We start from the raw sequence: 23,659 nt of genomic DNA, 5'->3' as shown, positions 1-23,659 counted from the left end.
AAACGTTATATGGGAGAAGCAAATGCAGATTTGAATTAAAGAAATGACAGGTGGGAATAAAAATGGATCCCTTGGGAGTCATAGACTCCACTCCCAGAATTATCAGGAAGAGACAAGAGCGACGATCACAGAGTAACATTCAACGGAATGGATTGGGGATATAAAAGGAAATAAAGGAAAAGAATAGACACAATCTTTAGATAAAACAGAAATGGAGTAAGATGTAATTAGTTGGACATTTAGTACCATCGGGGCAGCGTCCATATATAAAATGACAAATAGAGGCACATGTAATTAGTTGTACCTTAGTAGTATCGGACAAGCTTCCAGTTAAAATGAAAATCGAGGTATATGTATCTAGTTGTACCTTATTAGTATCGGACCAGCTTCCATATAAAATGAAAAATGGAGGTACATGCAACTAGTTGTACCTTAGTAGTATCGGACCAGCTTCCATATAAAATGAAAATGGGGGTACATGTAACTAGTTGTACCTTTAGTGGTACCTTGCTACTTCCATATAAAATGAAAAATGGAGGTACATGTAACTAGTTGTACCTTTAGTAGTATCGGACCAGCTTCCATATAAAATGAAAAATGGAGGTACATGCAACTAGTTGTACCTTAGTAGTATCGGACCAGCTTCCATATAAAATGAAAATGGAGGTACATGTAACTAGTTGTACCTTTAGTGGTACCTTGCTACTTCCAGATAAAATGAAAAATGGAGGTACATGTAACTAGTTGTACCTTTAGTAGTATCGGACCAGCTTCCACATAAAATGAGAAATGGAGGTACATGTAACTAGTTGTACCTTTAGTAGTATCGGGCCAGCTTCCAGATAAAATGAGAAATGGAGGTACATGTAACAAGTTGTACCTTTAGTAGTATCGGGCCAGCTTCCAGATAAAATGAAAAATGCAGGTACATGTAACTTGCTGTACCTTTAGTAGTATCGGACCAGCTTCCAGATAAAATGAAACATAGAGGAACATGTAACTAGTCGTACCTTTACCTTTAAAGATAAACGCTGTTTATGCAAGTTGTTATTATGACTGTAATTATATTAAAAAATGTCAGAATTCAGGTTATTGATGGAAGTTGTTTTTATCTGTAAAGTTAAGAGCAAGGTTACGAAGCCGTACCACCGCAGTGACAGTTCGAATACCAAGGGTCGCAGGTCATTCAGAGAATAATACATGTGATAAAATCGTGAGTGATGTTGTCTCGGACACTGTCTGGCACGGCATTCCACGGCCTTCCACAGACACAACAGGGACATCAGGTTGTAAGGCACGGGCTGAGGTTGTCAAATGACGGACAGAACAATCCAGACATACTAAAACTGGCCGCAGATGACAACATATGCCAGGGTTTTAGATAACATAGGTCACATCCTGTTCACTGATGATCAGACCGGAATCTATGGGAACGTTAATATTGCGCATCTTTTGTGTATCTATATATGGTTTTGAAACACGCAGTTGTTACACAAGCTTAACCCTGTTGTTTTTCTGGTAGGAAATATACCTTTTAGAAAACTGGTGTATTTTTCAAAATATATATGAATATGCGCATTACATATGTTGTGAATCATCGTGTTGGTACGTGACTTAACGCATGTTTTAGATGGGGAACGCGATGATTTGAACGTCAATGATAATGAGATATTTCTAAAAAGAGACCAAATGTTTGGCTAGGAAACCAACATAAATAGACAACTATGACATATGGTGTTCACTTAGGCTTAAGGCGCATAAATTGGTGTTCCGGGCCATTGCTTGGTGTTCAAAATGGTGTTAATGTCATTGTATGTAATATGCGCATTACATATGTTGTGAATCATCGTGTTGGTACGTGACTTAACGCATGTTTAGATGGGGAACGCGATGATTTGAACGTCAATGATAATGAGATATTTCTAAAAAGAGACCAAATGTTTGGCTAGGAAACCAACATAAATAGACAACTATGACATATGGTGTTCACTTAGGCTTAAGGCGCATAAATTGGTGTTCCGGGCCATTGCTTGGTGTTCAAAATGGTGTTAATGTCATTGTATGTTTATGAAGAAGAAAATATATGCTCAGAATGGGGAAATAAGTGTTTGTGGTCCTGAAAGTGGTGATAAGAACACAAAAGTAGATATTAGTCATGAAGAAAACGATATCAAGGACGCAGATATATGCGTTCATGACACGGCTTTGTAAAGGGGTGTTCCTAACGGAGAAATGGGTGTCTATAGTGCAGAAATGGGTGTCCATAGTGCAGAAATTGGTGTCCATAGTACAGAAATTGGTGTCCATAGTGCAGAAATCGGTGTCCATAGTGCAGAAATTGGTGTCCATAGTGCAGAAATCGTTGTCCATAGTGCAGAAATTGGTGTCCATCACGCAGAAATCGGTGTCCATAGTGCAGAAGTTGGTGTCCATAGTGCAGAAATCGTTGTCCATAGTGCAGAAATTGGTGTCCATCACGCAGAAATCGGTGTCCATAGTACAGAAATTGGTGTCCATAGTGCAGAAATCGTTGTCCATAGTGCAGAAATTGGTGTCCATAGTGCAGAAATCGGTGTCCATAGTACAGAAATTGGTGTCCATAGTGCAGAAATCGGTGTCCATAGTGCAGAAATTGGTGTCCATAGTGCAGAAATCGGTGTCCATAGTGCAGAAATTGGTGTCCATAGTGCAGAAATCGGTGTCCATAGTGCAGAAATTGGTGTCCATAGTGCAGAAATCGGTGTCCATAGTGCAGAATGAAGTGTTCGCTGCACAGAAAGCTTTTAATACTGGAGTATTTAAGTTAATTAATTTTCATGACGGTTTGTATACAATATCGTGACAGCACGTTCTCAACAAAGTCATCTTTTTAAATAATCTTCCTGTGGCCAGCGCATATAATGCTATTCTGGTCGTGCCGTCTAAACCTTGATATTATCGCTGCACTGGGATCACTGAATGATAGACTATTAGGAGACCATTGTATATTCTCCCAGGAATCCGGAGCATCTCCTGTAGTCCGCGCCATATCTGAAGACGTAAATACCCAGTGAGTGAGCTGGGTTTAACGCCGCTAAGAACACTATTTTATTTATATCAAGGTGTATCAGCTTGATGTGGGAGGAAAGCCCGAAGTGATGCAGGTCCATTGCACAGTCTGTCTCACGAGTCCTTGAACACATTTATTTTACAATCTGCCTAGCCCTTACTGTAATGCTATAGCCCTAAATGAAGCATGTGTAGATTTTCCATAGGTTCTCTCATTGGGGCTCCTTTTCAATTTAAATTAAGCTGCTAGATCCATCAAAATTGTATACGTTCAAAAACTAAGCGTTATCCAAGTCTTAAGCGTTACCACTTAAGTGCAACCCGGGTACAGGTGCTGACAAACTTAAAAAAACATAATCGAACCAGGATTCGAACCAAAGGGACGCCGCAACTCTGCACAGCTAATTACGGCGCATTAGACGACTGGGCAACCTGTGACCTCAGCTGGAATCTAAGTCAATGTACATTCACATAGTAAACTATTTCTGTCTAACCGGGCATATTGTTTTGTTATACGTCATTCATCGTTAATGTGTGAAGGACCAGACCCATATTTCGCCTTGGTTCTTGTCGGGCATTCACCCTATGGGAAAAGCCTGTCAGCGCAACGTTATGTTTAGAATTAGGCAATGTATGCTGTATGCTGGTGTAGACTGTTAAGTAGAATAAAACCTCCCATGTACAAATTCAATGTTAATGAATAGTTTGAGATAATCATGGATTGTTTTCTGGCATCGCCTCTCCTCTATGCAACATTCTGAAAAAAGACGCGTCTTTCCAATGGTTAAACAATTGCCAACGGGCAATCGAAAAGCTGAAGCAGGCCCTTACAACAGCCCCCATACATGCATATCCCTACCAAAACCTTCATCCTCACAACTGATGCAACTTGATTCTCATGGCATAACTTGTAATGATATTGTTAATTCTGTTGACAATACAAGTATCTTCCTTAACACTGGTCCTGAACAATGCTGGTGGTAACGCTTCCTTTGCCCGTCCGGCCAATAGAGGCTGAGTTATATTTTTCAGGCAGAGTTTATTTACCCAAAATTATTAGCCCCCCTACAAGAAATCAAATGGTCTGCCCTTAGGGGAACAAGTAACCGACCATCCTGACATATAGAAAAGGTATGTGATAGGACCACAAGGTGATTTATCAAAATGGAAACAGCAAGAAAACATGCTGTACTTGGGATACGCATTCTTAAATTCACACCTGCGCTTTTGGGTTTTCACAAATGTGGTAACGCCTAAGACCTACATCACTTCGGGCTTTCCTCCCACATCAAGCTGACACACAACTCAATTAGTATTCTAAGCGGCATTAAACCAAACTCAATCACTCGTCCTTAAGTCCCAGGGCCCACTTGCACAAAGCGATCTTAGTGCTAAAATTATCGTTCCATTATCGTACTCCCATTCTTTAACATAGGCTTACGATAGTCTTAACGCTAAGATCGCTTTGTGCAAGTGGGCCCAGGACTCTATATCATTCTTCTTAAGAGCCGATTAAAATGAGCTTAAAATGAGGATCGGGTGGACAAAATGTGTTACATGAGTGAATGTGTGTCACCGTAAACTTGTGGCATGGTCGATGGCGCGCACTTGACTAAAATCAAATCAACGAGCTGAGCCCAACCCATTAAGTTGTACGACAAGCATGGAATTCTGGGAGCCAATTCAACCCAGCATCCCCTCGGGCTGAGCCACAATCAGCCAATGAGAATCACGGAAAATGATCTGATGACAAATATACTTAAAAATGATTTAGACTACAAAACTAATCATACTTTGAAATCAAACATGAAGTTTTCATCAGGAGGAATATGATTTGTTTATTTCAACGCAAAACATATTTTTCATTTGAGAAGAAATACAATCATTCCTTTGTATACGATCCACTACCGTAAAAACAGAATGAAAATAAAGTGTACTTAATATTAAATGTTAACTTTCTCAACAGGTTACCTCGTGAAAATCGCTTCCTATTCTATATTCCGCTGTGATAAGTTACATTTGAAGCAAAGAGATGAAGAAGGCAAGGATGGAAAATGTGAAGACATGAAAGATGTGCTTTTACCTGCTTCGATCTTAAACAAGGCAGTATTTATCGCTAGTGAATAATGAATAACTTGCACAAGACCAGGTAATGGAACGCTACATAAAACATGGGACAGACAATGCCCCATATGATGTGGTGATGGCGACAAAGAGTTCAAAGTCCCGCCACATCATATTTTCTCTTTGGAGAAAGGTTTTCCCCATGAAAAATACAGTGCTGTCATTATGATTAGTCAGTTTATGTATCGTCCCTCATTTGTTACGTATTGTTTCAATAAATAGCCTCAACTAAACCCTTTGTAACCTTAAAACCACATCAAAACATCTAACTTGGCTTTCATGGGTCAGTTGTGCCGCCATGGTTATTTCATCAGCAGTTTAAAGCCTAGTTTGCACATGAAACAGTCCACGCCCACTTTAGAAGTTAACACTTTGTAAATATTCATGTATTGATGATGTTGTGCTTGTAATCTGTCATTTTTCACAGAGTGTTGTTGTAAAATATGAAAGTAACATTAAAACTCATAAGCATTTAAGTTTCGTATTTCAACCGCTTTAATAAATAATAACATCAGCTTTGAGGGTTGGGAGAGAGAGAGAGAGAGAGAGAGAGAGAGAGAGAGAGAGAGAGAGAGAGAGAGAGAGAGAGAGAGAGAGAGATGTTTATCATATTTTTAAAAGTTGCCAAGGTGTGACACAGAGGTGCGTATTTTGTAATGATGCGCTTTTAAAGATCATTAGCGTTGAACAAACGGTAGATGATGGTGACGGTATTATTATGATACATATGTCATATTCAGCGCCATTAGAGTATAAGTCTTCACAGAATAACATATAGTATCTATGTCAACCCTGGACATAATAAATCATATTTTATAACTATTCAGAGCGACTCTTCGGGGGTATAGCGTAAAAGCAAGGCGGGAAATATTAACATGTGATACATGGTGTTCCTTATGTATACTGACCCATCTTGCACTCATTCCAAGCCCAGTACGAGGCATATATACTACTCAAAAGAATTTAAGGACACCCCAATTCATTCACATTACTATAGTTAATATGTCATGACATAACAGATAAATTATACTAGTATGAACGAGTCGGGTGACCCTTAAATCTTTTGAATAGCATATTGCCGTGCTGTTTTCAACGTAACCTAGCCCTATACATCAGTCCTAACTGGTAGTTATAACACCGGTGTCGTGTGCAGATAGGGATTTTTATTGTGACGTGTTTAGGTCACGAGTTACTTTCTATCTTCCAGCCTTTGGGTATCGCTCGATCACTTCCTTTCAGTTGACAATCAAATTGCTGTTCACTGCAAGAGAAAGTGTTTCGTTGTCTGAATGGAGAGGGTGGTATTAGTATACACATGGTATGAATTCTTAATAGCTACAATAATGCGGCAATACGTATGTTATTGCTATGTACCAATGTAGTAATAGGCACGACCCGTATCTTGATGCAGAATTACAGATACAAATGTGTAGTGAAACGTATAACCCGTACCTTGCTGCTAAATTGTCGTTTCAGGAATGTAGTAAGATGTTTTACCCGTATGTTGCTGCTAAATTGTCGGTACAGCAATGTAGTAAAACGTATTACCCGTACCTTGCTGCTAAATTGTCGGTACAGCAATGTAGTAAGACGTTTTACCCGTGTGTTGCTGCTAAATTGTCGGTACAGCAATGTAGTAAGACGTTTTACCCGTGTGTTGCAGCTAAATTGTCGGTACAGCAATGTAGTAAGACGTATTGCCCGTGTGTTGCTGCTAAATTGTCGGTACAGCAATGTAGTAATACGTATTACCCGTATGTTGCAGCTAAATTGTCGGTACAGCAATGTAGTAATACGTTTTACCCGTGTGTTGCAGCTAAATTGTCGGTACAGCAATGTAGTAATACGTTTTACCCGTATGTTGCTGCTAAATTGTCGGTACAGCAATGTAGTAATACGTTTTACCCGTATGTTGCAGCTAAATTTTTGGTACAGCAACGTAGTAAGACGTTTTACCCGTGTGTTGCAGCTAAATCGTCGGTACAGCAATGTAGTAATACGTATTACCCGTATGTTGCAGCTAAATTGTCGGTACAGCAATGTAGTAATACGTATTACCCGTATGTTGCAGCTAAATTGTCGGTACAGCAATGTAGTAAGACGTTTTACCCGTATGTTGCTGCTAAATTGTCGGTACAGCAATGTTGTAAGACGTTTACCCGTATGTTGCTGCTAAATTGTCGGTACAGCAATGTGGTAATACGTATTGCCCGTATGTTGCAGCTAAATTGTCGGTACAGCAATGTAGTAATACGTTTTACCCGTGTGTTGCAGCTACATTGTCGGTACAGCAATGTAGTAATACGTATTGCCCGGATGTTGCAGCTAAATTGTCGGTACAGCAATGTAGTAATACGTTTTACCCGTGTGTTGCAGCTAAATGTTTGGTACAGCAATGTAGTAATACGTATTGCCCGTATGTTGCAGCTAAATTGTCGGTACAGCAATGTAGTAATACGTATTGCCCGCATGTTGCAGCTAAATTGTCGGTACAGCAATGTAGTAATACGTTTTACCCGTGTGTTGCAGCTAAATTGTCGGTACAGCAATGTAGTAATACGTATTACCCGTATGTTGCAGCTAAATTGTCGGTACAGCAATGTAGTAATACGTATTGCCCGTATGTTGCTGCTAAATTGTCGGTACAGCAATGTAGTAATACGTTTTACCCGTGTGTTGCTGCTAAATTGTCGGTACAGCAATGTAGTAATACGTTTTACCCGTATGTTGCAGCTAAATTGTCGGTACAGCAATGTAGTAATACGTTTTACCCTTATCTTGCCAACAAGACTCGGTCATTCATGTGTCCCTGTACATCTGGTGTTGTACATGCTGTGGATGCTATCGTCCAATGGTGTTCCCCAGCTGTAATTCCTTATACTGCGTTCTACGCGTCTAATAACACGGCCCACTTATCAAGGTGCTCTGTGAAACGCTTTGAAGCTGTGAGGTGATAAGCTCGGCTTGCAGCTGCCTGATACAATTCCGTAATTTTAGTTACGAATAAAATGTTCTACTGAGAGTCCTATAAAAATAAATGCATCTTGTATTATATTGGTCTGTAGTGATATGCGTTTCTTGTACTGTCCAGTTGTTTTCCTGACATACTGAAGCTACTATGCCAGTGATTGCATCATGTTGTTGAAAATGCGCTTTACAAACTGCATCGGTAATGAGTGAACCTCGGGTCTCCATTTACAAATTGTTTTGAAGGGTGTCATATACATCACCCTTCCTGTCCTGAATTTTAAACGGGGGACTGTTAGGCCTTGGAAAAATAAAATAAAATAAAATAAAATAAAATAAAATAAAATAAAATAAAATAAAATAAAATAAAATAAAATAAAATAAAATAAAATAAAATAAAATAAAATAAAATAAAAATAACGTCATTTTAATAAATGATGCTTTTTGTCAGAAGCATTTGTTCAAAAGTCAGCAGGCGTTAAACTCAAGGAAAGATAATCCGTCAATTCGTTTTTGTTTTTTGTATGGTCTTGACTTTGAGAATACACGTGTGTTAATTTGGGGATATTCAAATATTCTGTAGATATGATTTTATTTACATGAATGAATCACTGAAAATCAGCGGTGGCACCACACACGTAAGTTCTGTAGACGTTGTCATTCAGCTTGACAGAACACCATAAAACAAAACATTGATAATTTCATTACATTCATTCATTAAATGTATAATATTTATAATAATTTACACCATCCGATCTTGAGAGCGTAACGGAGACAGAAGAAGCATTAGCTTTCTCCGTATTGACGATACCACACATATCTTACACCTGCTGATAATCACAAATAGTACAGTACTACAAACTATGTTTACAACACCCTAATGTATTTTCCAGTTGAACAGTAAATATGACATCTATTAAATTGAGACGTCATGACAGCTAATGCTGCGCACGCATTCTAATCTCAGCATGAGGGTCCTTACTTCCGGTGGTATGATGGCCTCGTTGGCAGTGAGGGAAATGGGCCATATTAGTTACCTAGATAGGAAGCGAGTGCGACGGACCTGTCAGTCAGATCCGAGTCAATGAAATCATTCTTCTATAGCATTAATGTATCATTATACAAAGAGGTGTGTAGGTTGTGAGTATAGCTTGCTAAACAGCCGAGGGCGCCCAGGCTCTTCAGTCCCGGACACTGATATTCCAGCGTTTTCGTTCATTTAGCCAACGCTGTAACAAAGGTTCATACAGGCTTGGAAAGGCCTTTAAGTATAAAGTCCCTCTAGAAAAGACTTAGTTTTTAGTGCCAACCTCGCAAAGCCCATAAAATCGCCCAAAAAGCCTAGAATTTGTGCAAAATGACATATATTTGGTAATAACAGTGATTTATCACAGTGAAAGATTTGTGTGCCAAAGATCATGAGGAATTCACGCCAAGACTTAATTTGTTATTTTTGTTGGTTGTGAAAATAAATCTTGATGAAACATTTCTGATGTTCAAACTGCTTTTTAGGTCTAACTACTAATATATAGTATGATGGATTTAATTAAATATTGACGGACTAAGGTAAGTAACCCAAGTAAAAATCCTTGAAAATGACAGTTGAAATCCTTGAATCGGCCGTATTAATCTTGTATAACGACCTGTTTTCATCAGAAATTGAGGGGGATCATTTGTCATACAATCAAAAACGGGTTTCATTTTCGCAGGACCTTATCACTATCTCGGTTCACTTAGTGAACATGTTTTTATTACACCCGGCCACGTGGATATTACATGCTATTTGTATGTAATTGGCTTGGTGTTATTCATGTTGTACTTTGTTGTTTAACTCCGCACTCAGCAACATTCTTGCTATATGACGGCGGTCTGTAAATAATCGAGTCCAGTGATCGATTTTGTCAGCAACGATTCCGCGCCGTGAGGGTACGAGGACACGCAATCAACCAAGTCAGCGGGCCTGACAGCCCGATTCATTTGGTTACCTGTTACGACTATCAGAGGTTGCTGGAACCAAGTCTACACCAGAATTGGGGCCATTCGTGTTCTATCATGTTCTATCATGTTCTGTCACACTAAGGGTAGTGGGTAGCCTTGTGGTTAAAGCCTTGCTGAAGACTCGGGTTCGATTCCAAACAAAGTACATTTATGGTGTGATGTGACTTAATGTACTGCGTCAAACCCTCACTCACGCCAACACAATTGCGTTTGCGTTTAGCCGTACACGTATCAGTTCCACTGTTTAACGCACAGTGTTGATGATGGTGCGTTAAAGGTGTCCATCGAGCGGTATTTCTAAGCGCTGGTTAAACCCAGAACGTGGCGTTCGTTATTGTATTATTTTTACCTTTGTGTTTTCAACCCATTTTGTAAGATATGTTCAATCACGTTTTGATCGTTTGTTGTTTAGAGCCGTACTCAGCATTAACCCTAGAAGAGCGGGTTAGGTTCCACCCATTAGGTGCGTAAAGTTCATTTGTGGTGTCTTATGTCATGTTTGTTTATTGTTTAACGCCGCACTCAGCTATGTAAGGGCGGTATATAATCGAGTCTGTAACAGATAATTCTGTGATTGAGATCATGATCATCGATCTACTCAGTTGGGATACGATGAAATTCCATCAACCATGTCAGCGAGCTTGACCACCCGATCCCGTTAGTCGACTCTCACCACAAGTATTGTCACCTTTTACGGCAAGCATGGGTTAACCCAGACCTTCATTCAAGGTGTTAGGGTGGTAGTTATATCACTGATATCGCGTACAACAACGGAAATCCGTAGTGACGCATGTATGTCACATGTTATTTTATGTCTTCCAGTCTTCGAGTAGTGCTTGATGACTTCCTTTAAGTAATAACAACTCTCGTACAATTTGAAACTTGAAAGGTTGTTAACGTTAAATACTAGTATATGTACAAGACCAACAAAATCTCCCTGCCATCCTCACTGGTAAAATGCCATCGTTACAGACATTAAATCAGTTTATGTAATTGACAAATTGTTGGGTTCAAAAATAAAATTTCTCTAAACGTTATTGGGGAGGAATATTTGAATAAGATGAAGTATACGCCACTCATATATTTATAAGCGTTGACTCAAATAGCCATTATATCACAAGTAATACATTCAGATTATTACTCATGAGTTACAACCTAAATACTATTTTCAAATTTAGACGTCTTTATATTTAATAATGACGATATATGGAAACTACGAAAGCAGACGTCTGTTTATTCAATAATGACTATTTATGGTAACTATGATAGTAAATAAGTTTCATTATTCATAAATGACTATATATGGTAACTATGATAGTAGATATGTTTTAATTATTCAATAATGACCATATTTGGTAACTATGATAGCAGATATGTTTTAATTATTCAATAATGACCATATATGGTAACTGTGATAGTAGATATGTCTTTATAGTCAGTAATGACCATATATGGAAACTATTACGAAAAGTAATCATTTGCAATGAGAAACAGATGCAATGAAACTCATTCCAAATGCGTTCATCAGTAAGAATCAACCTTCATCACACCGAGGCCAGGAGCATCCCACCCAATCTGAATCGTGCCCTAGACCTGTCTACAAAGAGGGGTAGCTGCTCATTTGAATATGACATTTTGTATTGTTTCTAGCTTGCCCTGTGTTCAATATCTCCGCCGAGGGAGAAGCAAGACCGTTGATCTGGGAGCAGTTTAATCTAATTCTACTTCAATATCCCATAATTGGCCATCTCCCGAATCATGTGACAAAACAACGATCTGCATCTCCCGAGGAAAGAGAAATTTAATATTTTGCGGATTTCATCTGCCGCCTTTCTCGTCTTATTGCTTGGTATCTATTGCTTGTAAGGATCACAAACGTCGCGTTCTTTGATGTTTGCTGTGATTGACAGTTGAGGTGGTCGTTGGACCCTGGAGATCGCGCGCACTCGGGGATACTGTCGTCGTCCCTTTCCGTTCCTTCCGACTCTAGGCTAGCTCTCTCTACCTTCTTTCCCTGCTATTCCTATAAATTATATATATATTTATATACGTTAAATTAAAGATTTTATTCATTTGTAAGTCGATTGAAAGCTCTGAATTACCTTTAAGTCAGCAAAGCTGTGATTTAAAACGAGGATTTCTTGACATGGACATACGGTAAACATACAATGAAACAAGTATATATTGGACACTCCCATAAATAAGCGTGTCTGTGAGTACATCTGTGATGTGGAAATCCCTGGGACAATATGTATCTATATATGTCGTGGGAGTAGAGCAGGGACAAACAAACACACTCCTTACCCCCTCAGCATAACCTACAGCTCAACATGACATATCCTGTCAAACTAAGCCTGTTTTAAATACATATTTTACCTAAATCTAATAAGTGAATAGGTAAATCATACCTATATTTTTTTATAAAGATGTTTATTTAAACCTATATATCAATCGATAGGAGCATGGCTGGCCCTGTGGTCAAAGGCGTCACAATCCGTTGTGCTTCCTTTAGGCGTGCCAGAGTGCCAATCCCTGATTGTTCCTAGGTTTGTCATCTATGCCCGTGCTCGTGGGTTTCACCAAAGTGGTAAAATTCTAATCGTTGCATTACTTCGGGCTTTCCTCCCACATCAAATTGACACGCCGTGATGTAAATGATATACTGTTTAAAGCGGCATTAAACTAAATACAATCACTCAAGCATCGACCAAGACAACAGCAGACTGAAGCACACGGGAACATCGGCAATTGGGTTAAACAGATTAAAATGTTTTGGGTATAGAGGTGAGGTGAGGTGAGGTGAGGTGAGGTGAGGTGAGGTGAGGTGAGGTGAATTGGGCGCGCGCGTGCGTGCGTGCGTGCGTGCGTGTGTGTGTGTGTGTGTGTGTAACTCATCTTGTACTAGTCAGGACTAATACCGGTTTTATAGTGCTAGCCCGATGAGATACCATGCGGCAGTTTAACATGATACCTCTCACAGGCACAAATGACTGACTCTTCCGTCCCATGCTTGGTGTTATGACTGAGTTTTGATGAGCGAGTGGGTGAAGCTACTGCTTCCCACCTACGTCACGACGGCCCGTTTATACACGAGGCCCGGACAACTCGGGAATGAGCACACGATCAAGCCGCCGGGTTGAGATATAATGGCACATTGTGACAACCCGATCCTCACTATTCGGTTTTTACGATTTGTTTGTTTTGTTTGTTGTTTAACGCAGAGCTCAGCAATATTCCAGCTGTGGGACGGCGCCCTGTAAATAATCGAATCTGGACCAGATAATCCAGTGATAGATATCATGGGCATCGATCCACATAATTGGGATGCGCGGACATGCATCAACCAAGTCTTCGAGCCTGACCACCCGATCCCGTTTGTCACCTCTTACGAAAAGAACGGGTTGCTAAAGACCTATTCTAACCCTGAATCTCCACGGGACTGTTCATTTTGAAACAAAATTAATATTAAGTAGAAATCATTTCATGAAATACTGATATTTCAAAAAAATAAAAATATGTTTACCATAGATGCTGGTATAGCCAAGGACAATACTGGTGGTTACAGTTTATGAGTAATATCGTATATGTAGTTAACCCGTGAAGATCCGGGTAAGAATTAGTCTTCAGCTATCAATATCTGACTTGGTTGATGCCATGTCATAGTATCCCAATTGCGTAGATCGATGTTCACGATGTCAATCACTTGATTGTCTGGTCCAGACTTGATTATTAACAGACCGCCGTCATATAGCTGGAATATGGCTGAGTGCGGCGTTAAACAAACCAACAAAACACATGAGGTACAATATCTAGTCTCTGATTAGACCCGTTAAGATCCGGGGTAGAATAGGTCTTCAGCAACGCATGCTTTCCGTAAAAGGCGACTATGTTTGTCGTAAAAGGCGACTAACGGGATCGGGTGGTCAGGCTCGCTGACTTGGTTGATGCATGTCCTCGATCCCAATTGCGTGGATCGATGCTCATGATGTCAGTCACTGGATTGTCTGGTCCAGACTCGATTATTTACAGACCGCCGTCATATAGCTGGACTATTGCTGAGTGCGGCGTTAAACAACAAACAAACAAACAAACAAACAAACAAACCGAACTCTGGGTAGAATATGCAGCAGTACATGAATCATATGGAAACGCCAACTGAAATTTAGAGTTTGTTAGATAACATAAAATATATTGAAAAACTGAATGAAAAAAACATTTTAATATTTGAAGTTATAGGATAAGAATTTTAATCGATTCTCTTAAACATCATCAAGAAGTAGCAGCTATAATTTAGCAATTTTGACGTTGCTTTTTACTCAAAATAACATCTGTGTTCCTTATTAACCTGATTTTTTTATTTGATAATTCATATTTATTTTTCCGATTTTATCTGATTGCTAACTCAGCTTCACACCGCAATGGCGCCGTATTTGGACGCTTGGTGTCATTATTTTGTTCATACTAAAAAACAATTAACCCGATGTAATTAAATCATAAGTAAAATGTCCCGAGTACAGATGCTTACATAATAACATTGCACTTGGAGAATTGGAATAGATACTTAACATATTTTCTCAAAAGGGGCGGTGAGGTAGACTTGTTGGCTCGAGCGAAGCCTGTACTCTTATTCCCACTGTGAACTCGTGAATTCACCACCAGAATCCAGAGCTAGAGACTTATGGGGTCTGTAGGAGACCTGGTTAAATAATTATAACTAATCTCACTGAAGATAGCGTTGACAATTTACAAGCTGTAGTATCGTTACGATAAGGTCGACAATCCAGAAGCTGTAGTATAAATGAAAACAGAGTTGCAGTTTTGAAGTCGTAGTGTCATTGATGTTTCAGATGCCGTTGTATCAGGGCAGAAGAATATGTCCGTTGTTACTCACAGCAACGCTCTTTTCTCTCTGTCTTTTCAAAATAAAGCGACAAAATCCTTTCTAGAATCATAAGAAAATCCATTATAAGATTCCGATTATATTATAAGCATGTGTGTATGAATCCCTATCAAATAGTGATGATACCAGGTGTTCGTTAATATGTGAGCGTTGCCTGCCCCACCGGTAACACCCGGTACAAACTGTTCACCTGTAAAAGTCAGATGTGGTAGAAGTCAAAATAGGAAATTGCATCGAACATCAGTTTTTCCATTGATACGTCAAATTTGAAAATTCCCTCCACATATTTCCATAAAACGTTTTGAAAGCTGTACTAAGGCCCTGAATGTTGTTACCATGATCAAACATCTTTTGAGCAAGAGTTGTATGACGCTCTTTGGAATCTCCGTAGAAAGAGCATGCTCGATTGTAGTGAAATGTAGACATCAAAACAAAAAAACATGTTCTGGTCAGTTTTGTTTCTCATTTTGGATCATTTGTATCAAAAAGGAAGTATGGCTCGATAATTATTTTTTAAAAGCTTTTTTCAAGCAATCTGGATATAAGCAGCGCAGTTAATGACAATTTCCCCCGTGAAAAACTCAGTGTGTGGAAGACGGTTCTTTTAACCATGGAACGAGTACCAGTCTTAAGTAACCTCCATGTTAATATAGTTATAGAGAAAGTCAGTGTCTTACTTCAGAGGTCGGAATGTGTAAAACGACTGAACAGTTCACATTTACAATAAAATCGACTGAGTATTTCAATTATTGACTGAATTAAGACATTGCTTGTAACATATGTAATGATCAATGAGTATGTGCTTTGATTTACATGATCAATATATCGTCAATATACGCAATATATATGATTTAGCCAATGTCAAATTAACAGTCAAATTACAAATTGATCACTATCATAATACCGACTGCTTGATAACTATCATAATACCGATTGCTTTATCACTCTCATAATACCGATTGCTTGATCACTATCATAGTACCGGTTGCTTGATCACTATCGTAATACAGATTGCTTGATCACTATCATGATACAGATTGCTTGATCACTATCATAATACCGATTGCTTGATCACTATCATAATACCGATTGCTTGATCACTATCATAATACCGATTGCTTGATCACTATCATAATACCGATTGCTTGATCACTATCATAGTACCGATTGCTTGATCACTATTGTAATAAAGATTGCTTGATCACTATCATAATACAGATTGCTTAATCACTATCATAATACCGTTTGCTTGATCACTATCATAATACAGATTGCTTGATCACTATCATTATACAGATTGCTTGATCACCATCATAATACCGATTGCTTGATCACTTTCATAATACTGATTGCTTGATCACTATCATAGTACAGGTTGCTTGATCACTATTATAGTACCGATTGCTTGATCACTATCATAGTACCGATTGCTTGATCACTATCATAATACAGATTGCTTGATCACTATCATAATACTGATTGCATGATCACTATCATAATACTGATTGCATGATCACTATCATAATACAGATTGCTTGATCACTATCATAATACAGATTGCTTGATCACTATCATAATACAGATTGCTTGATCACTATCATACTAAAGATTGCTTGATCACTATCAAACTACAGATTGCTTGATCACTATCATAATACAGATTGCTTGATCACTATCATAATACTGATTGCTTGATCACTATCATAATACAGATTGCTTGATCACTATCATAATACAGATTGCTTGACTGATTTCACGTGTAAATGTATAACGTCAGTGCCAGAGAATTATCAGTCTAATCGGAATAATCGGTCCGATCACCGTCTCAATTATCTGCCAAAACATTCCAATGGGCGTACAATACAAACAGACGGTGAAAATTATATCAGTGATCACACCAGGTGTTCGCGAAAGGGTAAGCATGCCCTGCTCTATCGGTGCGATCACACATTATGGATTCAATACACTAACTTTGCATCAGTTGACAAACAATGAATGGTAAATAAAGTAACACATGGTGAAAAAAACCCAACAAAAACAACAGTACAGCATAATTCTAAACTCAGTATTAAATCATAAACTGTGATCGGGTTTCACTACCAGTGAAATCAGAAGAATCAGAAAAAATCAGTAGTATCAGTAGAATCAGAAGAATCAGTAGTATCAGTAGAATCAGAAGAATCAGTAGTATCGGTAGAATCAGAAAAATCAGTAGTATCAGTGGAATCAGACAAATCAGTAGTATCGGTAGAATCAGGAAAATCAGTAGTATCAGTGGAATCAGAAGAATCAGTAGTATCGGTAGAATCAGAAAAATCAGTGGTATCAGTGGAATCAGACAAATCAGTGGAATCCGAAAAATCAGTAGAATAAGTAGAATCGGAAAAATCAGTAGAATCAGAAAAATCAGTGGAATCAGAAAAATCAGTAGAATCAGTAGAATCAGAAGACTCAGTAGACTCAGAAGAATGAGAAAAATCAGAAAAAATCAGTAGAATAAGTAGAATCAGAAGATTCAGTAGAATCAGAAAAATCAGTAGTATCAGAAAAAAATCAGCAAAACAAGTAAAATCAGAAACATCAGTAAAACAGTAGAATTAGAAGAATCAGTAGAATCAGAAGAATCGGTAGAGTCAGAAAAATCAGTAGAATCGGTACAATCATCAAAATCGGAAAATTAGTAGAATCAGAAGAATCAGTAGAATCAGAAGAATCAGAAAAATCAGTAGAATCAGAAACAAAATCAGTAGAATCAGAAAAAATCAGTAGAATAAGTAGAATCAGAAAAAAATAAATAGAATAAGTAGAATCAGAAACATCAGTAAAACAGTAGAATTAGAGGAATCAGTAGAATAAGAAGAATCAGTAGAATCAGTAGTCAGAAAAATCAGTAGAATCAGTAGAATCGGTACAATCATCAGAATCGGAAGATTAGTAGAATCAGTAGAAACAGTAGAATCAGTAGAGTCAGAAGAATCAGAAGAATCAGTAGAATCTTTTGAAACAGAAGAATCAGTCAATCTATCAAACAAATACGTTTTGTGACTGAATTTTACAATTCATTTAGACATTGACTGGTGCATACAGATATTTTGAAAACAGTGTACATGTACATTCATATTAAGGTTGGACGTTAATAGATTTATCACTTCCATTGAACGAAAGTTAATAGATTAGTCTCAAACACTCAAGCTCACCTATGTTTGATCAGCGTCTTGGTTGATATTACCTGTTTAACATATCAAACATCAAGATAAATAACACAGCAATACAGGGTATAGTAATATATATACATATAAAGAGACGTTTGATGCCTTTAAACCAGACCATCAGAAAGCCCCATCCATGAACGGCCAATGGTTACTTGGCTACAATCTGTATGATTGTCAGGTTATGGCAGATGCTCTAAATTCTATATCAAATTTCTTGATTCAACATGGCATGTTGAAATAAAAAATCAAAACGAGGTCCTATATAATTGAAGAGGATCAGTGTTTGTTGGAATAATTTCATTATGACATTCAGTTGAACACACGACAGCCTACAGCTCTCTTTCCTGTAACGACAAATGTAAATCAGAAAAAATGAAATGTCCCAGCACAGAATAAAGTTTGTTGATGACCATGTTCGAACTGCCGATATTTCTCGGTTTGAACGGCATATGATCTGACACATCCACAGGCTGCTTGAATGCGTCCATTAGACGTGGGCCTGATTCAATGCCGGGCCCGAGCCCTCGTGTTAGCTTGGAGGGGTGGCCCATACAAAACAACCCTCCATCTGCCACGATCAATAAGATTTCTTCAGTAAAAAACATATCGCCCCGAGCAATGCACGGGATGTATAAAACATAATACTAGCCCAACTAACGCGATTTTCATGTAGTATTTTCTTCCCGTGTGTATAAATGGCCACTTGATGTTTTATGTATTGGATGGGGCTTGGGGCGGAGAGTATGGGTTAAACTCATCACGTGACCCTACTCTCGAACCATCCGTGCCAGTGAGGACAAAGCCGAGTATGGAGTGCTTTGCTTTACGTTCATAGGTTCTTTAGTCTGCAACTATTTGTTGAATCATCTCACTTGTGCCTGAGTGACTGTCATTGAAATGCCGGGAGCGGCTTTTGTCCTATATTCAGTAAATATAATAGTAAAAGCGTGTATATGAGATGAGAAAAATAATTTCAATGTAAAGATGCACTTACAAAACAGCAAAGTATATAGCAAAATTTGCTTCCGAATAATTGCCTTCTTCTTACAGTCTTTCACCAGTCTACAAGCTGAATTAGCAACATCTAATAGGTAGACTGCAAGGACTTTTATGACCCAAGAAGACATGTCACATCTTACACTTAGAACATTCATTGAGACTAAAAGGTCAGAGGCGTAGATTTAGGACTCTGTAAAACCTGCATGGTATCTAAATTATAAATATACAGCCCGCGCACATAATATTCGATTTTCTGATGAAAAAAAAGGATAAATCGTTACAAAGAAGTGGAAAATACGATCAGGAAATATGATTTCTTGCATGAGCGATCAAAACAGTATTAATGCGCAATTACGGAATATGATGAAAGTTCTATATGGCAAAATATGTCATTCTGCGTAAACTTTTGTAGAGAAGATACAGTTCTTTAAAGGCAAAAGCGTAATAGAACAGATTTGACAGGCATCGGACGGAGATTTGTTGGGGTGTTGGCTCACTGACTGAAGGTCACCGCGTCAATTACGTCTGTCGTGTGGAACAGCGCGCAATTAGGCAACATGTTCGTCAATGAGTTAGCCGTTTGATTTCTAGAATTACGAATATGAGCACATTGTGTTTTAGACAATATCTCCCAATTTCATTTCAGATGCAATATCAGATATTGTAATTATGAAATGGGGAAGTCCCTAATGACGCCTACCGCAAACCCTTTGACGCGCTATGGTATCTCTTGGGTGGAGAGGTGTTCAAAGGGAGATAATTCTGAAGCATCAATAGCAAGATCAATTGTTCCGGTCTAGGGTCCCGGGGCATAGGGTGACCCCTACATCTGCAGGTGGCTCCCTCCCTCCATCCCAGGCCCTACGTCATTGATTGTACGACTAGGGAGTCTGATTCACCGTCTCAAAGAGACGTGATTCTATCGGTCTTTATTCACGCAGCCATGCCGAAACTAGGTTCTGATTTTCTACGCGATGAAGGGGAGAGCGGATGCTGACGTCTACCCAGCTGTTGAGGGGCAAGAAGGTGTCCCCAATACGCCCTCCCCTCCGTTTCTTTCCCCCGTGCACGTGGGCGAGAACCATGTGGCAGGGAAGCAAGGGGCAGATCACTCGGTGCACAGAGGCGTCGAGCCGTGTCGCCACCCACTACAACCCAGTGAGAGATGACATGAACTGCTCGTGCTGATGTGTTGGGCAAACGAAAAACTGTCTGTGACTTGTAAAGAATGTGTTTTCCCGACTGAGAACAAAATGGCAAAATATTTGTTATAAATACAGCGTGCGAAAATAACACACTTCACAAGCCAATCCAAATACTAGTTAAGAGAATGTCCTGGAAAGTCATCAATGTGATGCTGAACACTTTCAAAGTTCAAGAAGAGGTGCCTTAGAGCAGAAGAAAGTTGGGCTCCAAGACTGCCATGACTTTTTAAAAATCAAATTGGTATTTACCTGGTAGAGGAGTTATGTCCCTTGAGACAGGTTGTCTGAATACCTTCGTTACGGGTTCCAGTTCATGTCACATATCAAACTGCCATTCATAGTTTCCGTGATGATAGCTGGTGGTGTCCACGTGTACAAGCTTCCAGACATTCAATTTCTTCAAGTGTTAAAATAATATAAAAGCTGGACTCATTTAATTTTGCACTGTGATCTGTAGCATTGCATAGTTATCTACCCATGAAGAGCCGGTTTGGAATAGGTCTTCAGCTACCCATGCTTGTCGTAAGACTATGTTTGTGGACAAAGCGGCTAACAGGATCGGGTGGTCAGGCTCGCTGACTTGGTTGATGCATGTCATCGTATGCCAGTTGCGTAGATCGATGTGTGTTTGTGTCCCTGCGTGTGTGTGCGTGTGTCTGTGTGTGTGTGCATGTGTTTTATGTATACCCCACTCAGACACAGTATACTGACACCGAGCCGACCAGTCCTTGTTTTATGCCCATAATGCAGAGCGCAAGGCAGGGTAACAACAAGTACCATCTTTTAAAATCATTTTGGCATGAGTGAATGAGTCCGGTTTTACGCCGCTTTTAACAATATTCCAGCAATATCACGGCGGGGGACACCAGAAATGGGCTTCACACATTGTACCCATGTCGGGAAACGAACCCGGGTCTTCGGCGTGACGAGCGAACGCTTTAACCACTAGGCTACCCGACCGCCCCTATTTTGGCATGACACATCCCCAGATCGAACCACCGAACTTCCGGTCCTTTAGTATTGTCCTTTAGCACGTCACCAAAAGGCATTTCGGAATAACGGGTACCTGATAACGGAGGTTTCACTCCATACATATGTACTCATGTCGACCGCCTCCGTGGTCTAGTGGTAGAGCGTCTGCCCGAAGAGCGGAAGGTCGGCCGCGTCATATCAAAAGACGTTGAAAGACGTTCTTGTTAGGGAAGAGAATTTATGGATGTCAACTTCTTTATTATGAGGAACATAACGTTCTTCATAATAAAAAAGTTGACATCCAAAAATTCTCTTCCTTATGTGTATCACTTCTAAATGCCTTTCAAAGACCCAATGGTTCTTGTTGTTATCCTTCTTGCCGCTCGGCGTTAAGGGGTATATTTTACCTCGTATTAGTGACAACGGATATTCCTTCCCGTGGTTCTCAGTTCCTGATAAGACTTATAACTTTTATAAACCAGGTGCCTTTCGTAGGATGTATAAAGTGAAACTCCCTTCATCCGGACTCCATTAATCCGGAAAGCAGACTTCAGGGCGAATATCGCTGGGGACGTCCATCCAGGTCAAAGAACATTACTGTGTATTTAAGATTCGTTAATCCGGGAATATGTCAGTTAACGAAATTCTCTTGGCACGACACGGTTTCAATGTGTACTGAACCGCAAAGAAACGTAAAGAAACGTCACCCTAAGTAACATTGCATGAAAAGTTGTCATTTAATCATCTGGGTAATTTTTGTCAAAGTTTCTAAACTTTAACATTACCTTGTCCGGAAAAATGAAATTTGATGATAAAACCCCCCAAAGTAATTGACAATAAAACCGATCGCCCAAACGCATCACCCAAACGCATCATGGTAACACGATGCACGTGAGTTCCTTGCAAATTAAAATGCACATGCGTTCCACCATTTCTTGCCCTATAGAAATCCACCAAGATCGGATAACATTCATTCGTTATTGAATTGCTACCACATGCCAAGATTGACAAGAAATCAGCGACACCAAGCCCTTGGACGATTGCAAGCTGGACAAACCGCCCGGCAAGTAGCCAATTCATTTAAAGACCACGTAAGGACCATATACAGGCTCCAGCAACGGTACCAGACCACCAACACTACAGATGACCGACCACGTAGTGGAAGACCAAGGTTCACCACCAGACGTCAGGATCGTCAGATTGTGCAATAGCATCTTCAAGATCGCTTTGTTACTGCTGTGGAAACTGCTCGACAGACCAAGGGGCACAACAGCGACATTAGTGCGTCAACGATTGACGAGCAGACACCTCCACTGTCACAGGCCACACCGAGGACCCATTCTGACACCACGTCATCGCCGGGACCGTCTTCAGTGGGCAACAGCACCAGCATTGGCGCCACCAGCAGTGGAGAAGAGTCCTCTCCTCAGACGAGAACCATTACTGTATCTCAACAACAGATGGCAGAGAGTCTGGCGACGCCGTAGGGAACGTTATTCGGATGCTTGTGTTGTTGTGAGAGACTCGTGGGGTGGTCCGAGCATCATGGTGTAGGGTGGAATTGGTCTGGCACAGAGGGTCGGCCCTGTGGTCTTCCAGAACATCGGCCCAGGGAGAGGCAATGGTGTCACAGCAGCTCGGTACATTGATCAAGTTTGGAGACCACACGCCTTACCTCATTTGGCACGTCGCCGCAACCACGAGTTTCAGCATGATAACGCCCGTGCCCACACTGCGAGAGCAACAAGAAAATTCCTCCAGCAGAATGACATCAGAACCATGCAGTGGTCTGCTCTCAGTCCCGATTTAAATCCCATTGAGCATCCATGGGACGAGATTCAAAGACGGCTGAATGACGTCCGACCAAGGCCGACAACTGCAGCTGAACTGCATCAGGCGTTACTCAGAGTGTGGCCTCAAGTGCCTATGACCTTCATCAACCGCCTCATCCATTCCATGTATTGACGTTGCACGGCAGTCATCAATGCACTTGGCGGACACACGAGATACTGACTTGTGATGCCATTTTCCCAGAGACTAGTGTTGTGATTCACTTTAAGAACATTTGACACTTTAATTTCAACCTTGATGATCAGTTTTGCCAAGTTTCATCTTTTTAATATTTCTCCAAGTATGTTTACAGTGTTTGGACAAAAAACGTATATGTCCGCAGATAAGCCGAATTTTGAGGACCAGAAAAAACATTATGTAGAAAGCTTTCCCATATATCTATC

The 23,659-nt window shown here is 39.8% G+C and overlaps 1 protein-coding gene across 1 annotated transcript; it reads left to right on the top strand.

Annotated features, from left to right (window-relative positions):
• Nucleotides 1-2,155: 2,155 nt before the first annotated feature.
• Nucleotides 2,156-22,912, top strand: LOC139467584 (SUMO-interacting motif-containing protein 1-like). Its single transcript, XM_071249119.1, has 2 exons — nucleotides 2,156-2,794; nucleotides 22,682-22,912. The coding sequence occupies exons 1-2, from the start codon at nucleotides 2,156-2,158 to the stop codon at nucleotides 22,910-22,912; spliced, it is 870 nt and encodes a 289-aa protein (XP_071105220.1).
• Nucleotides 22,913-23,659: the final 747 nt, after the last annotated feature.

Source organism: Haliotis cracherodii, unplaced genomic scaffold (genome assembly GCF_022045235.1).
Source record: "Haliotis cracherodii isolate W230 unplaced genomic scaffold, xgHalCrac1.p SCAF_2, whole genome shotgun sequence".
Classification (NCBI taxonomy): Eukaryota; Metazoa; Mollusca; class Gastropoda; order Lepetellida; family Haliotidae; genus Haliotis; species Haliotis cracherodii.
This window is presented reverse-complemented; position numbering and strand designations above follow the sequence as displayed.

Excerpts from the sequence above, each read along its gene's own strand:
- LOC139467584 (XM_071249119.1), top strand. The coding sequence starts at position 2,156 with ATGAAGAAAACGATATCAAGGACGCAGATATATGCGTTCATGACACGG. Across the intron at positions 2,795-22,681 it reads AGAAAGCTTTTAATACTGGA|ACCAAGGGGCACAACAGCGA; the intron begins GTATTTAAGTTA and ends ACTGCTCGACAG.